At 41.3% G+C, this 16572-nt stretch overlaps 1 protein-coding gene across 1 annotated transcript in view; it reads left to right on the forward strand.

Annotated features, from left to right (window-relative positions):
- The window catches only part of LOC307213782 (cAMP and cAMP-inhibited cGMP 3',5'-cyclic phosphodiesterase 10A-like), a 117402-nt gene that overhangs the window by 16723 nt on the left and 84107 nt on the right, over positions 1 to 16572 (forward strand). The window contains exon 2 of the mRNA XM_079971964.1: positions 16049 to 16177. Within this exon, the coding sequence (XP_079828090.1) occupies positions 16049 to 16177 (129 nt within the window). The remainder of the gene's footprint in view (positions 1 to 16048; positions 16178 to 16572) is intronic.

Consider the following 16572-nt stretch of genomic DNA (forward strand, 5'->3'; position numbering starts at 1 on the left):
GCAGCAACAACAGTGGTAGCCTGCCCTATTTGGAAAGGAATCAAGCTGTTTTGTACCTGCTCAAAAACCACTGTGGAAATGAGACCACTGGGGTAAGAGTGTATATGATGCCTGTGGTTCTGCTTGCCAGGTGTCTGGGGGGTACTCACCTATGCCAAGCAGACTTGTGGATGCCTGATTTACATATGTAAACCTAATGCTCTGTTGCTAAACTATGGCTCCTTGTCACTTTAGGTAAAGGTAAAGGGACCCCTGACCATTAGGTCCAGTCGTGGCTGACTCTGGGGTTGGGGCGCTCAATTCGCTTTATTGGCCGAGGGAGCCAGTGTACAGCTTCCGGGTCATGTGGCCAGCATGACTAAGCCGCTCTGGCGAACCAGAGCAGTGCATGGAAACGCCGTTTACCTTCCCGCTGGAGCGGTACCTATTTATCTACTTGCACTCTGATGTGCTTTCGAACTGCTAGGTTGGCAGGAGCCTTGTCACTTTAGGTGGGGGCTGAAACTCATAATATTAGTGTGGCCCAGAATATTTACTAGTAGTATTTATGCAATAGTCATAACATAGGTTATAATTATAAGGAGGTATTTCCATTTAGAGTCAAACTCTAATAAGCATTCTTTTTGTCTTTAACAGCATTTCTTTAAACATGCTTTGAAGCAAAGAGGTTATGTAACTTCAACAAAATTTACTGAATTCACATTTTTTGTGTAGTATTGGTCTCATAGAACCTGCAGTTGGGAAGGACACCCACCTTTTTGGATGAACTAAAGTTACAAGTGCTGCGTGTGTGAACTTCTGAATTCCTTCGTTTTTCAAGTGTAGGTTTAAAAAGCTAGACTTTTTAAAAAGTGAAGCTACATGACAGATAATGTCAGCCACCTCCTGCCAGTGGCTTCTGAGGGTTCCCTAGCCCTCTGCCACAGATTAATGGAGGGCACAGGTGGCTGCAGGAAGGAGACAAGGAAGGGTAAAGCCTTGTTGTGCAAGCAGAAGTCCTTTCTGCTTGTACACAGGTACCATCAGTTTCACTCATCATCTGTAAACATTTAAATGGAAGTTAAAGAATTCCAATTGAAGTGAGTGAAATTACTTGGGAAGTAGGTGGTCTGCTTAGTTTGATTGCCAACAGATTCTGACAAGGCAAAATTCATGATAGATTTTGGGAACTTGCTCAGATGACATATCTATAGACATTTCAATGAAAGCGAAAAACAAGTTAACAATTTAGTAAATACTTCCATTAAAAAAAAATGCAGCAACTTTTTTTTTTTTAAACCAAGCTGTAGGTTGAAAAAACATTTCTGGAAGTAAATTGCTAATGTTTCCCTTCCATCTCCGTGAGTCAGTGGTGCCTATCAGCATGTGTTCTAGGCTGAATATTGCTTCAGACCTTGATACAGTCGTTGGAGAAGGAACAATTCATACACTTCCATGCTGCCTATGGATTATTCTAGGGTTGCAAACTAAGCTGGCCCTTACATTAGAAACTGGCATGAGGCAGCCTATGAAGAAATTCCACTGAACAAGCTATTTGCTGCAGAAGGCAGAACAGATAAAACACATGCTATTTTTGGTGCTCAGAAGTAAATGCCAGACCTGACAGAGTATTCACAATGTATGTGAATATTATTGAAATAATGAGGATGCTGTTTAACAGTCCACCTTGTATTCCACATCCCAGGGGTACGTACCCTTGTTTCTTTATGAACAATTGATTCTGCAAACAGGGCTCCTCCTCTGCTTTGAACACTTTGTCCTTATGCAATTACTACAGGAGGGAGGTGAGAAGAGTTTAAACCAAAGAAGTTGTGTTTATTCATAGTGCTACTTGCTGCAGCACACTTAGCCCGCGATAGCTTGGGAAGCCTTCAAGTCTTCACGTTTATTTAAACCACCTTATTCTCTTGCCCCTCCTTTTCTCCCTGTTCACGCTGCAGTGGCTGAAGTGCAAGGCTTTACAAGCTGATAAGAACCACATGGTCCATTGCCATAACTCAGGAGTCCCCACTGGGCCTTCTGACGCACACAGTCCTCCCCTGATGTCAAACAGCTGATAAGTAGCACCTTGGCTCTCTTCCCAAACATGTGCGCCAGAGAGGAAGAAAGGTTCTTTGTCTGAAAAAGGCAGCTCTGTTGAAGCATTTTTAAAAACATCTTATTGCTTTCCTTGAAACAGAGCCAGAATCCTGTCTGTTCAAACTATTTAGTATTATTCCTAAATTACTTGGCAAGCACGAATGTCCACCAGAAAAGTGTTTAAATCACCGTGTGCAATATTTACTTCATTGTGCTGTTGGAATCAGATACGGAATGCAACATGCAGTGTTTGTAAAATAGGAAGACTCAGCTAAATTCTGCATGGCTTAAGGAAATTGTTCGTAAGTTCTGAAGTTTGTCTTGCAAAATAGTCAGAGCTTTGATCTTCAGTTGCCCTAACACAAACAGAAGGCCTCCGTCTGTTCATGAAAAGCGTATTTGGTATAATGAATGCTCCTACTGGTGAAAGCAGTGTGTGTGTGTGTGTGTGTGTGTCTGTGAGAGAGAGGGGGGACTATTTTCACTCTCCTTTCCCTGGAGTTTCCAGCACCACCTCCTGCATTGTTCCAGAGCATGGGTAGGCAAACTAAGGCCCGGGGACCGGATCTGGCCCAACCACTTTCTAAATCCGGCCTGTGGACGGTCTGGCAATCAGCATGCTTTTACATGAGTAGAGTGTGCCCTTTTATTTAAAATGCATCTCTGGGTTATTTGTGGGGCCTGCCTGGTGTTTTTACATGAGCAGAAGGTGTGCTTTTATTTAAAATGCATCTCTGGGTTATTTGTGGGGCATAGTAATTCATTCACCCCCCCAATATATAGTCCGGCCCCCCACAAGGTCTGAGGGACAGTGGACCGGCCCCCTGCTGAAAAAGTTTGCTGACCCCTGTTCCATAATGTCCTCCAATCTTTTAGAGCAGGTTGTTTGGGAGTGGGGTGGGGGCAGGAGAAGTAAATGAAAATTGCGCCTTTGACCAGTTGGAGCATTCCATGAGTGGACTTCTCCCCATAGAAGCTTAGGGTGCAGGTCCATATATTGTGCCAGAAAAGAGAGAGAGGGTACCAAATGCAAATAACTTAGAATTTGCACATTATTTCAAAACGTTACATAGCCCATAGTTTGCCAATAGGTTTTATTTTGAAAATTTCACATACTCCAACTTTTTACTTAGTTGGAGTTCTTGCTGGCCCAAGTATGGCATAGTGATTGGAGTGTCAGACTAGGATCTGGGAGACCAGGGTTCAAATCCCCATTTGGGCACAAAGCTCACTGGGTGACTTTGGGCCAATCACTGCCTCTTAGGCTAACCTAGCTCACAGGGTTGTTGTGCAGATTAAATGAGGAGGGAGGAACCATGTATGTGCCCTTGAGCTCCTTGCAGAAAAGTGTGGGATGTAAATACAATAATTAAATAAAAATAACAGTTCATGCTGCATTTCAATTTTGGTGGTTGTAAATAGATTTTTAAATATGTTCAGATATACTCCAAGGATGGCTGTATATATATTTATTTATGTAACTCAGAAATAATTTCTTTACTCAATATATCTCTGTTAAGGAAAAAAAAATAATGTTCCTACTCTGCATTAATTTTTTAAAGCTATTTGGAAACTCATCATGCCTATAATTGGTTGTTACTGAAATGTACGTACATTGCAACAAATTGTTACATAGTTACTACCTTGCCTTTTTTTTCTTCCCTTGAGACTATTTGGTTAATTATGCAACCCAAATAATTCTGTTTCAAACTTAATACAGTTCTGCCTGTATCATGCCTCTGGGTTGTTATGTAGGACAGTTTTGTGTTTTTCTATTTGAGTTTTCAGATTTGTCAGCTGACAGTGAAAAACAGTTTTCTATGACATGAGGACATTTTTGTTAATTTGTCAGGCATTTAAGATTCAGCAACACAGAACGGTTCTTAAAATGTGTACTATAAGACTAAAAGGACCTCATTGGTTCTGACTGAGGTTCCATCTAGTGCAGCATTTGTTCTTTAACAGTCACCTACCAGGTTCTTCTTGGGTTCACAGCACCTGTAACTCTGCCTCTGGACTTGGAGGTTCTGTGTTGCTACCATTGCTAACAACTGTTGATAGATCTGTCCTCCAGTAATTTGTCGTACCTTGGATCCCGAATGCCTTGGTACTCAGACGTTTTGGCTCCCAAACACCACAAACCTGGAATTGAGTGTTCTAGTTTGCGAACTTTCTTTGGAACCCGAATGTCCAACAGGGCTTCCATGGCTGTAACTTCATGTCCTTTTATAGAAGTAACTTTACTTCCCTCAATATTTCCCACTCTCAAATAGCTCTTTCAAGATTTCTCATGTGAAATGGAAATTATGAAAACAGATGGATAATGAGCTATGTTTAAATGAGTGTTATTTTTGGTATAATTTTTACATTGCCATTACAAAGTACCTTGAGAACAGTGAATTACGGCTTACTGAAAGAAAGAAAAAAGATACTAGGTAAGACGTGCATAATAATTACTTAGAGAAGAATGGAGAAAATTCTTGGATTCTTCTGGATAAATCAGCAACCCTTTCTCCCTTTACTGCTGGGGAGACACCCAGTGGACCAGGCTTGGCAGTCAGGTGAGGCTACCCACGTTTCAATCATCTGATGCCACAGTGATATCAGGTGACCTCTTTTCGTCCTTGAAGTTTGAAATCAGACTGGGGATAAAGGCACAGTGCTTTGCAAGGCATGACATACAACTGGCCATTGGTGCTTGCAGAGCCTGGCGTGTGGCGCTTTGCAAGGCCTGAGGATCATATGATATCAGGTGCAGGGCAGGTGGATGTGGCTTGGTCGATACTGCCTTGTATGCCAAATGGAGAGGCTTGTTGGGATTAATTGGGCCTGAGGGCTGGTCTCCACCCCTGTTTTAATGTGCATGGCTGTGGAAAGAAGCAAAATCAAAGGGCATAATGGGTAGATGAAGCAGAGCCATGAGAGATCTAACAAGAATGTCATGTACGTTGGAGACAGATGTCACTTTAGAAGTTAGTAGAAGAAAACAGTATGAGTAATGTTAAGCCTCTGTTTCTGACATGAAAAACAGACTTGTACAGTCATACCTCAGGTTGAAGTTGCTTCAGGTTGAGTGTTTTCGGGTTGCGTTCCGCGGCGACCTGGAAGTAATGGAACGTGTTACTTCCGGGTTTCACCACTCACACATGCGCAGATGCTCAAAATAATGTCATGCACATGCGCAGAAGCGGCGAATCGTGAATCGCGCACGCGCAGACGCGGGTTGCATTCTGCTCTGGATGCGAACGGGGCTCCAGAACGGATCCCATTTGCATCCAGAGGTACCACTGTATTCACAACATGCTGAACTTCCTGCATTGTAGTCTATGGATTTAAAACCATTTAAGGAAGAGCTGTAGCATTGGAGGGAAACCTGCAGCTCATGGACCTAATTAGACCCATCCAAGGTTGGCCAGCCAGGCTGTTTAATAGCAATGATAGCAACAATAACAGCAGCAGCAGCAGAAGCAGCAGCAACAATAATAACAACAACAAATTATTTATATGCTGCCCATCTGACTGGTTTTCCCCAGCCACTCTGGGTGGCTTCCAACAAATCAAAACATCAAACATTAAAAACTTTCCTGTACAACTGTTTACGGCAATTGATGCCCAACTTTGCCAGACCTGTTGCCATATATGGCATGAGTTATGGGAAGGCTCAAATTGTGACGTGAGACTTTAAGCCAGGCTTCCTCAACCTTGGCCCTCCAGATGTGTTGAAACTACAATTCCCAGCATCCCTGACCACTGGTCCTGCTAGCTAGGGATCATGGGAGTTGTAGGCCAAAAACATCTGGAGGGCCGAGGTTGAGGAAGCCTGCTTTAAGCTGTGACTAAAAAGGAAAGAAGATTTAGGATGGATTGTTCCTGATTTTCTCTTTGAATTCAAGTCAGGGATACAAAGGAACACGTTTCCTTTGCAGGCACAGCTTGAATGGCATGGATTGAACCCACAGCTGCCTGCAGGGAAAGCTTGTAAGTGCTGCATGCAGCCCATATGTGCACTGCAGGGAGTTCTGTGCTATGCATTATTACCACACAGTTTCAAGTGTAATGCACACTCATATGACCCTCGTGCAGAAAGCAGTTCTGGATCTAAAAAGCTGTTGACTTACACTCAGTACTCGGGTTAGGTAGGTGCAATGGGTAGTAGGTGCCAGATTCTGCCTATTCCCTCACCTTCCCTCTCTCAATTGGAGATAAAAGCTGCCAACATAGATGCAGCTGATCTTGTATTGGCAAGGGGAGCCCCTTGTAAGTGCATGAGCAGGTACTGTGCACACACTTCTCCAGGTCCATTTTTTATGTTATGTTAGAAATGCTGTGTAAGCTATGTATCCTCCCCTTTTATGCTGTTCTAAGCAGTCATGATCTGCCAGAATCTAACATTAACATGAATGTTAGCCTGTATCAGTGAGAAAGTGTCTGTGATATTTCAGCTATTATGTAAGGGAAGAGTGGTAATACTGGTTTTATTTGAGTAATGGCTGTCTTTACTGAAAGGTATTAGCTTTAAAATTTAATACAGTGGTACCTCGGGTTACATACGCTTCAGGTTACATACGCTTCAGGTTACAGACTCCGCTAACCCAGAAATAGTACCTCGTGTTAAGAACTTTGCTTCAGAATGAGAACAGAAATCGTGCTCCAGCGGCGCAGCAACAGCAGGAGGCCCCATTAGCTAAAGTGGTGCTTCAGGTTAAGAACAGTTTCAGGTTAAGAACAGACCTCCAGAACAAATTAAGTTATTAACCCGAGGTACCACTGTACTGTGATATCTGGCATTACCCATACTCAGAGTTGAGCTACTAAAATGGATGAACTTAAGTAACATAAGCATATTGATTTGAGCAGCTGATTTCAGCAGGTCTACTTGGAGTTTTAAAATCACCCATAATTACTGATGCTATTCAGCTCTTAAGTGCCACATCTAGTGGATGCAGTGATGATTCAATACAAATATGGCCTAATTATGTTTGCAACTGCATAAATATAACTGAGGTTTCATGGTATTTGCTGTTTCTTGCCATATTTATGTGTGTTCCTATTTCAGAGTTGCATGGCCACCAGTAATTAAAAAACTTCAACAACCCTTTAAAAGATTCTGTAGTCCATAGCTGAACCATGATTTGAAAGGTTCTACTTATGTGCCCATTTCCTTAAATAATGAATTGAATTAGCATTCATATCTAGCTATTACATACCTAGGCTGCAGTCATTAGCTCAGGGGCGGCTAAACATTCTTTTGGCTCAAAAGCAACATTGAGGATTTGCCACCTCTTTGAGAACCACGTGCCAACCTGAGCCCAATTTATATGTGCACATGCACACTCAACCTCAGGGGGGACGGATGAACATGGACACACATGCACATACACAGAGCCTGCACATATTGACATACACACAGAACCTCTTCTGCCTCTGGCGCATCATCATCACCAAGGTTTTGAGATAGGAAACAGAGGGATGCTCTTCTGCTTCTTAGATCTAAGAATGGTGCTGCAGCAGAAGCAGGAGGGACTCTTTTGCAAATGTAAGAAGCTCTGCTGTCAGACTGTCGAAGATCTCTCCAAAACAGTGTGAGGACAACAGTGCCACCTGTTGTTAAAAAACAAAACCCTTTTTCTGAAAATGCAGCCAAATTACTGAGAGGCTTTGTTTGCCATCCAGAATCACCTGGGGAATCAAATTCAGCCTGCAGACCATAGGCTAGCCACCCCTGATTTAGCTCATGTATGAAATCACTAAAGTCAGCTGGGCACTCTTGAATATAACTGATAGCATGTGGGATAATATCCTTAATGTGGAATCTTTGTGTTGATGGAACAAGTTAGTTGGATACCATTCCTTGGACCTATTTTTCTGCAGTCTGGCAGGCTTAATCTACTGTTGAGGGGCTCCTATGCCTATATGTTTCCTCAGCTCTGTGCCTTGCTTGAAAGTTAAGGATGGTCATGCAAGGGGTTTTTGGCATACAGGTTTTTGTATGCGTGCACCATCCTCGGAATGTAACTTCTGTGCAAGATGCAATCGTACTACATCAGAAGAAATGTAACATCCTTGATGTTCAGTGAGCCCCTTGTATTGGTAAAAAATCTTTGTAAATTGAGCTCATTAACGTAATGCTACATTGGTTTTTATTTTTTCCTGGAACGATTAACTTACAAAATATTTTAGTGAAGAATTTAATTAGTGATTTTAAAAGTAGGATTATTTTCATTTATCGTCTAGCCTGTTAAATAACTTTATTTTGTAACCTAAGTGTTCTATATGTTCCCACAGGGTGCATCAATTTAATGGCCTTGGGTTTCATTTGCTCAGTTTATATGAGCTTAGCAAATGAGACTGCACTAGATCACATAAATAGGAGAGAACATTATGGTTTGAAACTGATTAAAACTGTATTTGGGATGCGAGGGTGGGAAATTAAAATAATTAATCCTGTGCTAACTGATTAAAAAGCCAGTAATGTTTTTTGAAATAACTAATGTTAATACAGTGGTACCTCGAGTTACAAATGCCTCAGGTTACAAATGCTTCAGGTTACAAACTCCGCTAACCTGGAAGAGTTACCTTGAGTTGAGAACTTTGCCCCAGGATGAGAACAGAAATCGTGTGCCAGTGGCGCAGCGGCAGCAAGAGGCCCCATTAGCAAAAGCACGCCTCTAGTTAAGAACAGTTTCAGGTTAAGAACGGATCTCCAGAACGAATTAAGTTCGTAACTAGAGATACCACTGTATTTTAGTGTTCTGTGTATGGAGTGCTCATGGGCAAAGAGCAGTAAATGGTGCCTTTGAAAGTTTTTGTGGGCTAATATTTGGATATGCACAATTGAGCATGAAACTTTATTGCATGTGGTTTCCTGTCAATCTTCTTCAGTAACAGCAAACCAGTGAATAGAGGGAGCTAATATATATCTGATTTATAAATCTGAAATTGCTGTCAAATGCATTTAACAAGAAGTTCAAATGATAATTTTGTTGCAATTGTGCTGAAGGAAGCCGCTGGTTTTCTTTAGTCTAAGCAGGGAACAATCCATAAAAACTTGAGGTCTGCTTCTCCTAATGCTTATGCAGAGTGATCATAATTAAGGCTGAACTTTATAATTTAGCCCACAGATTACATGTAATAACAGTAATCACAGGGAAAAAAATGTTGGTTTTGAAGGCTTAGATTATCATCTAACAGATGAAACATTTTCTTGGGAAGAAGTATCCATCTTCTTTCTAATCATGCCTCTTAATTAAAGGTTTCCCTTGCCTTGCTCTTATTTACTGTACTTCCTTATTTCCCTTTGAAAATAGTGGGAATGCAGAGATTGAAAGCAGGTAAAAGGAAACCTAATAAATGGGAAAAGCAGTTGTGAAATGGTATTGCCTTTGGGTAGTAGATAAAAGATCTATATCAAGGTAGCATGTGACAAAGCATTATTTTTAAAAGGGGTTTTAAGACTATATGCTGCTCACCCTTCAGAACTTGAGGTCTCTCCAGTCCCTGAATACCCTGTCTGCTACAGGTAACTCACATCTTGGTTCCAGGGGTCCATGTTTGTATGCAAAAATGCATAAAGCCATGAACCCCTGGAACAGGCTCCTGTGCAATGTGTGGGACTGCCTATCTGGTTTTGGGAAGGTAGGGCTCTGCCAACGTCCTAGAATCCTCCTGTCTCTTTGCCCAAAGCCTAGTAGGTGCTTGCTCAGCTTTGGGAAAGAGAAGGGAGAAGTCTACGACCCTGCCAGAGCCCTTGCGCCTGATGCCCTGTTTACCCAGCTTTGGAAGGGCTGTGTGAGGCCTCTGAAATGCTGACAGAGCCCTTGCAAAATCTCCCCAAAGCCAGGTAAACCGTGATCACAACTTTGTGCATGTGGGATGGGGGAAATAGATAAACGGAGACTGGGTTTCCTCCCTCTTTATTTATTTATTTCCCCCACCAACTGCGCAACGCTGCAATTGCGTAAATAAAACAAGCATAAGATGCGAGTTACCTGTACTCCACACGGGCAGGTGGAGAAGGTATAAGGCAGGCATAGGCAAACTCAGCCCTCCAGATGTTTTGGGGCTACAACTCCCATCATCCCTAGCTAACAGGATCAGTGGTCAGGGATGACGGGAGTTGTAGTCCCAAAACATCTGGAGGGCCGAGTTTGCCTATGCCTGGTAAAAGGGCTTTCTGGTGGGAAAACAAAACTTGGATTCAATAGGAGAATAAATCAATTATATTCTCTGTAACTGAAAATGATACTTTAAATTTGTTTCCACTAAAACACATTCTGTTTATTAGTGTTTGACAGATTTTGTCCAAGCACTACTGTTAGGTACTGCTTAGGGCTTTTTGTGTGCTGTGCATTCTTCACTTAAATGGATTGTGATTTTATTTTTTTAAAAAAGGTCTGACTTGAAAAGGATATTATAAAATTACTGTTGAATTCTGATGTTTTGAACAAAGAAGGGATTCATTTAATGGGATTAGCTTCTAATCCAAATGAAGCAGTGTACACACATGCCATGGATGCCTTAAAAAATTACTACGAAAAGGGATTTCTTACCTGTTGATTTTGTCTTGATAAGAGGCAGGAAGGTATTCGGTTATGATTCACTCCTCTTGCATGGACCACAAAGGCATGGCCAGTCCTTCTGTCATCTTAATAAACTTCAGAATCCCCCCTTTTGCATGCTGAAGCAGGAATTCACAGGGTAGGAATTTCCGGTTCCCAGGATATGCAGGACATTATTTAGCTCTCTGGGATGTACCATCCTGTCTCATAGTGGAGCATTTTTTTTTTTTAAAAAAACACCATATTGGAGCCTCATGTAGTTTCCCACTTCAGGGTGGGAAAAGCTTTCCCAGAATGTAAAGGCCAATTTAAGGTCTGTTGTTGTTTAGTCGTTTAGTCGTGTCCGACTCTTCGTGACCCCATGGACCAGAGCACGCCAGGCACTTCTGTCTTCCACTGCCTCCCGCAGTTTGGTCAGACTCATGTTTGTAGCTTCGAAGACACTATCCAACCATCCAATTTAAGGTCACAGCCTTGCAATCAGTCTAGACTCTGAAGTAAGACTTATTAACAGGCAGTGCCTGGGGGTGGGGTGTAGGTTAGGATTAGTACAGTTGTGGATATCTGATTCTAACATTGGTTTTTAGAAACTCATATATTCATAGTTCTACAAAATTCATTTTTAAAAAATGATTTACAGTAATGCATTTTGATCTATTGTGCTCTAACATACTCAGGGGTTCTCTGTGAACCTAAGAGCTGGGTGAACCTATGGATTGTGTTACTTGCATCTATATGCAATGTAAACAGGACTGTGTTTTATGATGCTGTGCACTTCCAGTTTGTCTCTATTTTTGGGTGGGATCCAATTGGCCAGTTCAGGTTGCACAATTAAAGTTGGTTTGGAGCTCTTGCCCAACCAACCAGTCCTGGCACCAGACTTTTGCAACAAGGAAAGTGACAGGACATAGAAACTGGAAAGTGGGACAGCATCTGCTTGGTGTAATGTCACCTAACTTCCCTGTGAGCTAATCAGAATGAATGTTCAGTAAACACCCAATGTCCTCTAATTTCCCTGGAAACAAATGGAAATGTATGCTCAATAAAACAAACTCTCTTGAAGCAATCCTAGGTGTTCTTAGCACTAGATTCCATCATTCAGCAGGAATATTAAATGGTGGTATACGCATGCTTTGGCTATAATTTAAAAGCAGAAGAGATTTCACTTACATTTATAGTCTGCTCCATAACCAAAGTTTGCCAGGCCATCTGACAATGATCAGTTAAAATATTCTAAAAATACAATTTAGAAATTTTAAAAAGCAGAATGTGGCATTGAAAAGTATTAGGCAGCATAAAAATAAAACAATCCAAGAATTCTCAGCCAGTGCAACAGATCTAAAAGCAAAAGCATTTGACTGGATTCAACTAACCTGGCGTGTTGGTGAAAGCCAGCAGAAGGACTCCAGCTAGTGCACAAGAGCTCTCCCCTCCCCTTGTGCCCTCCCCCCAAAAAAATCTGCTCTGGAGGGTCAGGAGAACCAGCACAACAATGTGGGGGTGGAGAGAAGACATGGTTCTGTCTGACAAGCAGAAATGCATGCACTGATGAAAAAACCCTCTTAGTTCCATGTTGAATTTCATCCATTAAATGCTGCTAAGAGCCATTAAAAATCTCCTTAGAATTCTGGGGGAAATTAGAATGTCCTCATATCAAAAAGGATATAGCGGGCAAGAAGTGAGCTTCTCTGAAGAGGACATTCCATCATCAGGGTGTTATAACTTACAAAGCCTTCTTCCTGGTAGCCAACTGCTTCACCATATTTGGTGAAGGCACCTGGAGAAGGGCCTTCAGAGGTGACCTCATTGTCTGCATAGCTATATGTGGGAGGAGGTGATCTATCCCCAAATGATGCAGGACTTTAAAAGTTAAAACCAGCACCATGAACAGAGCCAAGAAACACTGGGAGGCAAATCTCGGAGGACAGGAGTAATGTCAGATCGTCCAGTCCCAGTTAACAAGCTTGCCACCCTATTTTGGACTGACAAAAAATTCTAGACTGTTTTTGAAGCCAGATCCACACAAAGTGCATTGTAATAAAATATTAACAATAGCAAGAACATGGATAACTGGCAAGGCTATCTCTACCTAGTTAAGCATGAAGTTTATGACCCAAAGCTGATAAAAGGCACTGTGAGCTGGTAAGTCTATAATTCAAAGCTCACTAGGTAGGTAGCCGTAGGCAGACCATGTATCCCTGCACCTGTGTAACTTGCTTACAGGCCATGTTCACAGACCAGAGTGGGGCTGCACCTTTAGTCTTACTCCTGCCTTTGGATTTTTAAAAGTAAACAAACATGCATTGTGAGCAATTGTCTGAATAGAATGGCAGAGTTGCAAGCCGCTCCTTGTGCCTAGATGTTACTTCAGGATGGAATCTACACACATATAAACAATGCTGTGAAAATGTTTTTTTTAAAAAAAGTTTTGAAAAATACATTGAATTTGGCATAGCTCACTGTCACCGTCTAGTGTCACATTTTTATATTGCACTTTACAACACATTTAAAACGTTTTATTTGCAGCTGTGTAGCTGAGTCCCCTGACACCCAGTTGTACTACACATGAGTAATGGATAAATAAGGTACATCTCTCAGCCACAATACCCCCATAAGAATAATATTGACTTTACAAGTCAGTTGTTATAAGGATTATGAGTGTATATGAAGTGCTTTGAATGCTTTAGAAGCATTACATAAAAATATTATTATTGTAGAAATAACGATGATGAAGGAATAATTTTTTATTATTTGTGCTAAAACAAATGTTTCTTATCCATGCATTCACAGTGAGAAGCAGTAGTTAAGGAGTTATTCTAATTAGTTCTGTCCCCAGCAGAACTAATTAACACTTTTGTATTCAGTGTGTTTTCTGTTTGTGAAAAGATGCAACTTACTCCCTCTAGGCGATTTGCTGCACTTGTTTCCGACACACCTTTGAAAAATATTTGTATCGTATTGCTCTTGCTCTAGGAAATGGATTTTTGCAATGAAAAACTTGTAAGATCAGGAAAATCTTGCATGCTAAACTCAAAGTTATGAGGCGACCAGAGCTGCTTTTTAAAAAAATATTATTAAATGTAAGCTGTTGTTTTTCTAGTACAGTGTTTTGAAGATACTTGTTTTAGTCTCAGTGACTGTGATACTGCATTATTATGCATAAACAGGACCGTGGACATCAATGGGCTTTAAGTAAGGGTAAGTGAGGACACAGAAATGACTCTGTACTGAATAATGACATTCTGTCATGTATGTTAACATTTTCTGTTTAAAATTCTACCATGTCTGTCAGGCTATTATTATTGCTTTCAGTTTATTTGTGTATTTGATTACTTCGGTACTCTCAGAACTGTGCTATTGTTTGCCGCTGTTACCCGCTCGTTATCTTTAAAGTGAGAGTTTATTTTCATGCTGTAGAACAGGGATAGGGAACTTGCAGCTTTCCTGATGCTGTAGGATGCTAACTCACATCTTGGCCAGTATGATGGGAGCAATAGCCTCAAAACATCTGGAGATTTCCCATTCCTGCTGTACAAGTTGCAGGCATGAAAGACAGACATACTTGCTGGCTTGTCTATTCAAAGCAGGCAAGAAACATTCCTAGTACAAACTTGTTTAGTACCAATTTCTTTAAGTTTGGTATGCTTCAGATGTTGTTGGGACTACAACTCCCATCAGCCACAGTCATCATGACCAGTGGTCATGGATGATGGGAGCTGTGGTTCAACAATATCAACAATCAAGCAGGGATGAATCGTGACACACAAAACAGGTGAACCAGCTTTAGGAGGTTTGTCAGTACTCGCACGCAAGATTTTTGCCTTGTGTTTGAAACTTATGAAGGGAGCTTTTTGGCCATTTTTCTCTGGGAATAAATACTGTTGGAACTAGCACCTCTGTCTTTGTGTAATGACTAGAAGATGTGTGAGGCTAGGTCAAGCTTGAATTATGCTGGCAGAGATTTGTTGCCCTGTTTCATTTTTGGAACTTGTGGGAAAGTCACATTTGAACCATTGAAGAGCAACAACGGTTCAAGCTCAGAACTGGGCCATGTCTGCTTAAGTAGCCAACTACATGTGTACCGTTTGCAGGCTTTATTTGTTTTTGCCAATTGTAATTCCAATGGAGTGAATCTGGTGACATTGCAGTGGGACATGGTATATTTTCATTAAGTAAAATTCCTTTCCTTTGAAAAAAAAATCATCACAATACCTCCTTTACAAGATTCCACTTTCTCTTTCCTTTCAGTGCAATAACTTGAGGTCTGTGGTTATATCCAAATCTTAACTACTGTACTCTGCTTGTGTGTGTGTGTGTGTGTGTGTGTGCATACATGTCTCTATTCGTATGCGTATGCTTTTCTTTGGAAGAAGAAATATATTTGGAAATAGTTCCTATTTTGTTTTGTTTTATGAGATGAATAGGGTACTCTCCAGGTCATGACCTTGCACTGTGCTGCTGAGAGGAGTCCTAGTACACGCCATCATTCAGTTGCTATCACACAGTGCTATCTGGCAATGGCAATTTCTTCGCTCTTCGCTCCCCCCGCCTGCCACTTAGCAGTAGAGACTTGTGTATTGCTTTCAACCCATGTGCATCCACTATTGCTTCTTAGATCTATATCAATGGATAGCACACACGCAGGTGAGGTGGGGTGGGAATAGGGCTGCCATACGTCCGGAATTTCTTGGACGTAACTGGAACACAGCAGTTGGAAACAGTGTCCGGGCAGAAATTGCTTAAATGTGTTGGAAAATTTGGCAACCCTTATCGGAAGCTCAACACCTTGTGTCCTGATTTTCACTTTTTTAAATATAGCAAATGTCTAGTAATCTTTATTTTTAGATCCGCCCCCCCCCCCCCGATTTTTCATGTGCCATCTGAAACTTGTTCAGACACATGTATCTGAAATCACTGAAGTGTTGCTTTGTCAACTCAGTGCAATGTTTCCTCAAAAGTCTGTTTCTACTTTAACAAAACACACACTAATTAATGCATGTTTACATTAATTAAAGTTGTTGCTTTAATTAATTTTTTTAAAAAAATCCATTTAGTTACTTGTCTACTTGGCTCTCTTTCAAGGTCCTCCAGACACTTGGCCCTTCATATTTACACATTGGTTTTTATTTCCCAGTGGCTCAGCAACTGTTTGCCTACCTTTAGCTTTCTGCTCATGGGTTGATTTCATAGTGGTCAGTTAGTGGACTTTCATGCAATTTGTTACTTGCAGACTGCAGGCCTCCATTATATCTTTCTGTTATCACCTTTTGAATTATTGCAAAGTTTTCAGGTCAGGTGATTCTGATGTACATGGCACAACAGAGCTCATTCCTGATTGTCTTTTTTTGTTATTTCCATAACATTTCTCATTAAAATAGTCATAGTATAAACAGCAATGTTCTCTTTTTCAGGTTTGACAGATGAAAAAGTGAAGGCCTATCTTTCTCTCCATCCCCAGGTACTGGATGAATTTGTGTCAGAAAGTGTAAGTGCTGAAACAGTGGAAAAATGGCTGAGAAGGAAACACAACACAGAGGAAGGTAATATCTCAGTAACTTTTGGAATCATTCCCCTGATGATTGGGCTGATTCTGGAATTGTATTTCCATACATTTTTGAACATGCAGTAGTAGGAATAGAATCATAGAATCGTGGAGTTGGAAGGGACCCCAGGGGTCATCTAGTCCAACCCCCTGCAGTGCAGGAAACTCAGCTAAAGCACCCATGACAGATGACCATCCAACCTCTGCTTAGAAACCTCCAAGGAAGGAGAGTAAGTATGTCTCCTCCTCCTCGTTTCTGAGAAGTTTTTTTGACTTACAAGCACAGCCATAAATCAATGGAGTTGGGCTTCCTTGTGCCTCTAGTGGGCAAAGGCAGGAGTAGCTATTACAAGGAGATAGGCTGTCCCCTCTTCAGTTTTTTGCTCTTGCCTT

This window comes from Podarcis cretensis (assembly GCF_951804945.1).
Source record: "Podarcis cretensis genome assembly, chromosome: 3".
Taxonomy (NCBI): Eukaryota; Metazoa; Chordata; class Lepidosauria; order Squamata; family Lacertidae; genus Podarcis; species Podarcis cretensis.